Here is a 7,574-nt window from a genome sequence, read left to right as displayed (position 1 = left end):
TTCATTTTCTGCAGGTGCTGTCTCAAATTACCACAAATTAGATGGCATAACAATGCAAAGTTATTCTCTCACATTTTCGGAGGCCAGAATCCCCCAAAGTACCAGCAGGGCCATGCTCCCTCCAAAACCTCCAGGGGAGAACGCTTCCTTGCTTCTTCTAGCTTCTGGTGGCTCCAGGTCTTCACTGACTTGTGACTGCATCACTCCAGACTCTACCTCCACCTACACATGACGTTCTCTGTGTGTCCTTTAAAAGGACATGTGTCACTGGATTTAGGGTCTACCAGGATAATTCAGGATGATCTCATTTTGAGATCCTTAAGTACATTTGCAAAGACCCTTGATATGGTTTGGCTGTGTCCCCACCAAATCTCATCTTGAATTGTAGCTCCCATAATCCCCATGTGTTCTGGGAGGGACCCAGTGGGAGATAATTGAATCATGGGGGTGGTTTCCCCATATTGTTCTCGTGGTAGTGAATAAGTCTCACGAGATCTGATGGTTTTATAAGGGGAAAGCCTTTCACTTGGTTCTTATTCTGTCTTTGCCTGCCACCAGGTAAGACATCCCTTGCTCTTCCACCATGATTGTGAGGCCTCCCCAGCCATGTGGAACTGTGAGTCCATTAAATCTCCTTCCTTTATAAATTATCCAGTCTCAGGTATGTCTTCATTAGCAGCGTGAGAACAAACTAATACAACCCTTTTTGCAAATAAAGTCACATTTACAGCTTCCAGGGGTCAGGATGCCCCCACTGTGTGTAGTGGTGAGGGGACAGGGGATCATTCATCCCACTATACTGCCCACACTTCCGTAAATAGCTTTTTGTCCAGATTTTCTTTTGTTAAATCCTTTTGAGTATACATCTGTGTCCTGCTGACTGATGCATTTCCTTCAAAAACATTTACAGCTACATACCTACCTGGTTTTTAACAATTGCATAGAATTCTGTTGAATGGACAGACCTTAATTTACAATTAGCATTTAATGAACTCCTATTACCTGTCTCCTCCTGGTGCCCGGTGTGATGCTTTGCAAAGATGGATCTAAACACACCCCTATGGCAACATAATGTAGAGAGAACAAGTGGCTTCATCTATAACTCTGAACCTACACTGTGTGCTCCTCACCAGCGAATTCTGTAGGTTTATGCTGTGGCAGATGCATGAGCTCCCTGCATTGGGGGCTCAGTAGGAAAGAGGCATATTCGAGGATGCCATATTTGAGCTGGTCTTAGAGAGGGGATGGGAGTGGGTTCAGAAAGATGTTCCAGTGGCCAAAAGCACATGAAATATGCTGTTTCATTAGTTATCAGGGAAATGCAAATCAAAACATTGAGTCACCACTGTACACCCACTAGAATGGCTATGATTATAAAGACCCAATAACAAACATTCGAGGAGATGTGTAGATATTTGAACCTTCATATACTGCTGGTAGGAATGTAAAATGGAGAAGCCACTTTGGATAACAGATTAGCAGGTTCTAAAAAGGTTAAGCATAGAGTTATGATCAGGCAATCCTACTCCTAGGAATATAGCCAAGAGAAATAAGAATATATGCCCACACAGGAACTTACAGGTAATGTTCACAGCAAGATTATTCACAATAGCCACAAAGTGGAAACAACCCAAATGTCCATCATCAACTGATGAATAAATAAAATGTAGTACATCCATATATGTAATACCATTCAGCAAAAAAAAGTGTGGTGGCTCACATCTGTAATCCCAGCACTTTGAAAGGGCAAGGCAGGTGGATTGCTTGAGCCCAGGAGTTCAAGACCAGCCTGGGCAACATGTTGGAACCTCGCCTCTACCAAAAAATTACCAAAAAAAAAAAAAAAAAAAAAAAAATTAGCCAGGCATGGTGGCATGTGCCTGTAGCCCCAGCTGCTCAGGAGGCTGAGGTGGGAGGATGGCTTGAGCCTGGGAAGTGGAGGTTGCAGTGAGCTGAGATTGTGCCACTGCACTCCAGTCAGGGTGACAGAGTCAGACCCTGTCTCAAATAAATAAACAGATAAATAAGTAAAGTGCTGATTCATGCTGCAACATGAAAGAACCTTGAAAACATTATGCTAAGTGAAAGAAGTCAGTCACAAAAGACTACATATTGTATTATTCCATTTACATGAAATGTCCGTAATAGACAAATCCATAGAGACACAAAGTAGATTAGTGGTTATCAGGGGGAAGGGAGAGGGAGGAATTGGCAGGTTATAGCTAAAGGGTGCGGTGTTTCTTTGGGGGTAATGAAAATGTCCTAGCATTGATTGTGGTGATAGCTGCACACCTCTGTAAATATACTCAGCACCATTGAATTGTGCACTTTAAGTGGGTGAATTACACGGTTTGTGATAAAGCTGTTAACAATAAGAAGCGGGGAGGGAATGTCTTTTAGGTGAAGGAAATTGCAAAAGCTTGGCAGCAACGTCCAGTGCAGCTGAGGCACTGTGAGGAAACAAAAAAGAAATACTGTCATTCAAGAGTGAAAACCGGTTTTCATAGGATGTCTCCATCCAAGAGTGGGTACCGAGAATGCTCGGAAAAACAATAGGAAAATAACATCCCTTTTACGTTCTCACCTCCTTAACCCCTAGCATAATAATTATTCCCATTTTACAGAAGTAGACACAAAGGCTCAGAGGCCATTTTGGCCAAGATCTCTCAGCTAGAAGATTGGCCAGCTGAGAGTTCCAAACATTAGGAAGGGAGGCAAAATGCTTGTGGGGCTGGGGTTGAAGGCTTAGAGACTCATTGTAGGGCCCTAGGCAGCCCCTAGCTCGAATCTGACTTTCCAATTCATAGTTATAAGACTTTGAGCAAGCTGCTTTACACGCACGATTCCCAGTTTATCTGCCTGCAAAATGAGAGCGTTTATTTCCAACATGTTCATTCCAAGTATTTACACAAAAGGCTCAATACTTGATTTATGTTGGCTGGCAATCTCTCTAAACTTCACTTTCTCCATTTCTACGAGGGAGGCAAGGGTCCCTAATCTTGCCCCCGTTCTCAGGGCAGTCCTAGGGCTCAATAATAAAAATAAAATAGGAAAAAGGCGAGAACGCGATTGCCCCGTTGGCGCGACCCTTAACACCGAGCTGACCTGGCGCACGTTAGGGACCAGCGCCCCCTGCCGTCTTCGCCGCTGCATTGGCGTCTCCAGAATCCTCCCAAGACCCTGCGCCTGCGCAAAATGCAAGCGCCCAGGCCCACCCCTTGTGGGGTGTGATTTCCCTGAGTAGCTTTGGCTTAGCCACGCCTGCTTCCGGACAGGTCAGGCCAAGGTCTCAGCCACATGACTGTGTTCCGGCTCGGCAAAGATGGCGGCGCCCAGGGAGGTAGCGTGAAACTTCTTGGTGGAAGACGGTGTCCAGTCGTGTTGGAATCAAAACAGCGGGGACCCTGCGCCATGTCGCGACTGATCGTGAAGAATCTCCCGAATGGGGTGAGTGCAGAGGCAGGACTTGGGAATCTGAAATGAGACCATCCGGGAGCTGTGAGGTAGGGAAGAGATGCCTGGAGGTGATCGAAGAATTTTTGCTCTGGGGCAGGACTGCGGGCCAATTCTGAACTCAAAGGGGGCGGGATCCTGGGCTTATCCCCATTTGATCCCAAGGAAAGAGGAATAGTGACTGCTTACGGTTTCACGGCCGGTTGTTTGGTACCTGACTCCTAACCCAACTCTTCCCGGGGAGGTGACAACTCCCACCTTGTGGCGAATACCCTGCTCCCACAACCTCTTTCATTCGATCACTGTTTTTTAGTTGTTGACCCGGGACATGGTCCGACACTGTATTTATATTCCTCTCCCAGTCTGGAAACTGCTGGGGAAGACATGGGCAATATTAATCTGCGGACCTGCGTTCCAATTCCTACTCCCATCCTTAGGGCAAGCAGGAATACGGAGTGGGTAAAGGGCTTTACAGCATTTATCCAGTAAGTGGGGCGTGGTGACCCAGCCATACTTTTTTGTTTTCCTGGAGCCCAGCACAGAACCCGACACATGGTAGGCAAAATAGGTGAATGTACGTAATATTAGATGATTAGATGTGGTGGGCTCGAATGGATCATCCTTTTTTCTCTCTCTCGCTATTTTTTGTTCTGTTTTGTTTTTTGTTTTTGTTTTTTTTAAAAAAATAGATTACTGATCCATCCATCAGGTTAGACAGTGTCTCTTGATGCCTCGCTTTGTGGGATGAGGATTTTTAGCGTAGCTGCACTTCCTTTCCCTCCCAAATTCAGCTTTGTTGTGCTTCAAGTGTAGTTGATTCTCTTATCATTGTTTGTCTTATCTCTTTTTTTTTCTCTCTCTCTGTCTTGCATGGCTTTTTTTGGTTTTGGTTTTTTGTTTTTTTTTTTTTAAACGGAGTCTGGCTCTGTCGCCCAGGCTGGAGTGCGGTGGTGCAATCTCGGCAGTCTCGGCTCACTGCAACCTTTGCCTCCCGGGTTCTAGCGATTCTCCTGCCTCAGCCTCCCAAGTAGCTGGGACTACAGGCACGCGCCACCACGCGTGACTAATTTTTGTATTTTTAGTAGAGACATGGGGTTTCGCCATGTTGGCCAAGCTGGTCTGGAACTCCTGATCTCAGGTGATCCACCGCCTCGGGCGCCCAAAGTGCTGGGATTACAGGCGTGAGCCACTGCGCCTGGCCCCCATATCTGTTTTAATGCTGTGAGTTTTTTCCTTTGGTTTTTTTTTTTTTTTTTCCTTTGTCAGGTGGGACAAAGGAACTTTGTAACACACAGCTTTCAAAATTCAAACAGTATAGTAGTGTATAACATGAGTAGCAAAGTCTTTGCTCTGTCCTACCTTCCCTCTCTGTCCAGGAGTAACCATCTTCATTGATTTGTTTTTGGGACTCCTCACATGTATCTCTGTATATTCAAGGAGTGTACTTTCCTCCTTTTGACCTGCCTGCCCCAGTGACTATCTGCTAGGCCTCGACTGTGAAAAATAAGGAATTTAGATCATCTGTTCCTCCTCTCCAGTGTCTGTAATATTCTTGTTTTTAATTCTCCTGTCATAATCTCTGAGTAGTATACTTAAAAATATCTATTACTGATCCATCCATCAGGTTAGACAGTGTCTCTTGATGCCTTGCTTTGTGCGCTGAGGATTTTTAGCATGGCTGCACTTCCTTTTCTTCCCAAATTCAGCTTTGTTGCACTTCATGGTGTAGTTGACTCTCTTATCATTTTCTGTCTTATCTCATGAATGAAAGAATAATAAAAACAAGGGCAGTTGCAGCTGACACTTGGAGAGTTTACTGTGTGCCAGGCATTGTTCCAGGTGCTTTAGGTAAAGTAACATTTAATCCTCACCATATCCCTGTGAGGTAAGTTTTATTTTTACGCCCATTTTAAAGGTAAAGAAACCAAGATACAGCGAGGTACAGGGATTTGCCTGAGGTCACACGCTGGTGTAATTTATAGAGCAGGGATTGAATTGAGCAATCTTTAGTTTAGGGATTGAATTGAGGAAATAATTAGTAGTGAGTACTTGTGATATTGCCGACACTGTAGATAGAGGTGGATAAGCCTGGGTCCTTATTTTTAATGGGACTTGCAGGCTAGCAGAAAAGAGAGGCATCAGATCATTATGACGCAAGGTGCATCATTGACCTATGAACCGGGTGCTGTGGGAGCACAGTGAGGGCTGGTTATCTCGTCCATCTAAGGCATCTAAGAAAGGCCTCCTGGAATAGGAGATGATTGAACTGAGAATGAGGAGTTACCCAGGGCCTGTCTTGGGAAATGTCACCCAGAGGGGACAACCAAAGTAAAAGCTCGGAAGTGAGAAGGCTGTGAGGAATTTGTCAAAGCGTGGTGCTGAAGAGGTTGGTCAGGGGCAGATCTTGAAGAATTGCATGTTTTCCTTTAGGTGCTCGTCCTTGAGACTTTGGTGCCAGAAAGTCACTGAAAGGTTTTTGGCAAAGGAATGATGGATTCAGACTTGAGCCAGGTCTCTCCCAGGCACCGCGGACTTGAATTTACTGTCTTATATTTCTGAATTGCGTCACAAACCTTGATTCTGTAGGCCTGGGGCAGATCATTTATCCCTTATGAGTTTCATTTTCTCCTCTATAAAATGTGGATAAAAATTCCTAACTCCCAGTGTGATTGAGATTTTGATTAGATCAGTTAGTAAGAAGATGACCTCAGAAAATGTCATCTTCTGGCTGGACTGCCAAGGCCTCTAGCTTCTTGCATTTTCAAACTTATTTTGGCTGTTTATGGGGCCCCGAATGTCCCCTCAACTCCACTACCACACACACAAGTATCCCAGTATCTGCTTAGAAAACTGAGTTATGAGGGTAGCCTGGCTGCAGTGAAGATGGTGAGAAGCCAGGAGTCTGTTTTCCATAGTATGGGGCTTCTTGACCAAATTATGATAATATTAGTGTGTTAGTTTTTTAGTGCAGCTATGGCAAATTAGCACAAACTTAGTGGCTTAAACAATCTAAATTTGTTATCTTACAGTTTTTAACAATCCGAATTTGTTATCTTACAGAAATCCTAAAATCAAGGCTTTGGCAGGGCTGCAGTCCATCTGGAAGCTCTATAGGAGTATCTGTCTGTCCCTTAGCCTTTTTTCGGCTTCTAGAAGCACCTGTCTTCCTTAGTTCATAGCTATATACTCCATATTTGGAGCCAACAGCATAGCATCTTCCAATCTCTCTGTTTCCATCTTCTCTGATCTTCCTGCCTCCCTCTCATAAGGACCCTTGAGGTGACATTGGGCCTGGCTGCGTAATCCATATCATCTCCCCATCTCCACATCAGTCACACCTGCCAAGTCCTTTTTGCCATGTAAGGTAACATATCCACAGATTCCAGGGATTAGGATATGGGCATCTTTTGGAGGGGCTTCATTAACAAAGATATATATAGCTTACCATGCCTGTTCATTCATTGATTTATTCCAACAAGTATTTATTAGGTATCTACTATGTAGCAGACATAATACTGCTTCTGTAATTGGTCTTATCCTCATAGCAGCCCCATAGGGTAGGAAGATGTCATTTGCAGCCATTATGAGTCATGATTTCCACATCAGTGAGTGGTTAAGGGACTTTCTCAAGGCCACACAACTCGTGCTAGAGTCAGAGCTGGAACCTGTTGTAACTAGAAAAGTACACTCTGCCCCTCTTCATCTAAGGCCACCCTTGGAGAATCTCGTGGCCTCAGGTTTCCAGCCCATTTGTCCCCTTGCTCTGGGGACTTTCCAGTTCGTCTCTCATTCCTCTCCCTCTGTCCTAGATGAAAGAGGAGCGTTTCAGGCAGCTGTTTGCCGCCTTCGGCACGCTGACAGACTGCAGCCTGAAGTTCACCAAAGATGGCAAGTTCCGCAAGTTTGGTTTTATTGGCTTCAAGTCCGAGGAAGAGGCCCAGAAGGCACTGAAGCATTTCAACAAGAGCTTCATCGACACATCCCGGATCACAGTGAGTGGGCAGGAGTCTCACCTTTAGCTGCCTGTCAAGTGTGACGTTGTTTGATCTTTCACTCAACACTTGAGTTCAAAGACCGTCCCTCTTCACTTTGTGATGTCTTTGGTTTTCTTCCTCACCAAT

At 44.9% G+C, this 7,574-nt stretch overlaps 1 protein-coding gene across 3 annotated transcripts in view; it reads left to right on the top strand.

Moving 5' to 3' along the window:
- Positions 1-3,184: 3,184 nt before the first annotated feature.
- The window catches only part of RBM19 (RNA binding motif protein 19), a 142,684-nt gene continuing 138,294 nt past the window's right edge, over positions 3,185-7,574 (top strand). Inside the window, exons 1-2 of one of the 3 annotated variants that reach the window (XM_024257175.3) lie at positions 3,185-3,447; positions 7,263-7,445. In XM_024257175.3, the coding sequence (XP_024112943.2) occupies positions 3,298-3,447; positions 7,263-7,445 (333 nt within the window). In that variant the 5' untranslated portion in view covers positions 3,185-3,297. The remainder of the gene's footprint in view (positions 3,448-7,262; positions 7,446-7,574) is intronic. The other 2 variants (XM_024257173.3, XM_054527651.2) reach the window with 2 other exon arrangements.

Source organism: Pongo abelii, chromosome 10, assembly GCF_028885655.2.
Source record: "Pongo abelii isolate AG06213 chromosome 10, NHGRI_mPonAbe1-v2.0_pri, whole genome shotgun sequence".
Lineage (NCBI taxonomy): Eukaryota > Metazoa > Chordata > Mammalia > Primates > Hominidae > Pongo > Pongo abelii.
Note: the sequence above shows the minus strand (reverse complement) of the source record. Positions and strands in the feature narration are given on the sequence as shown.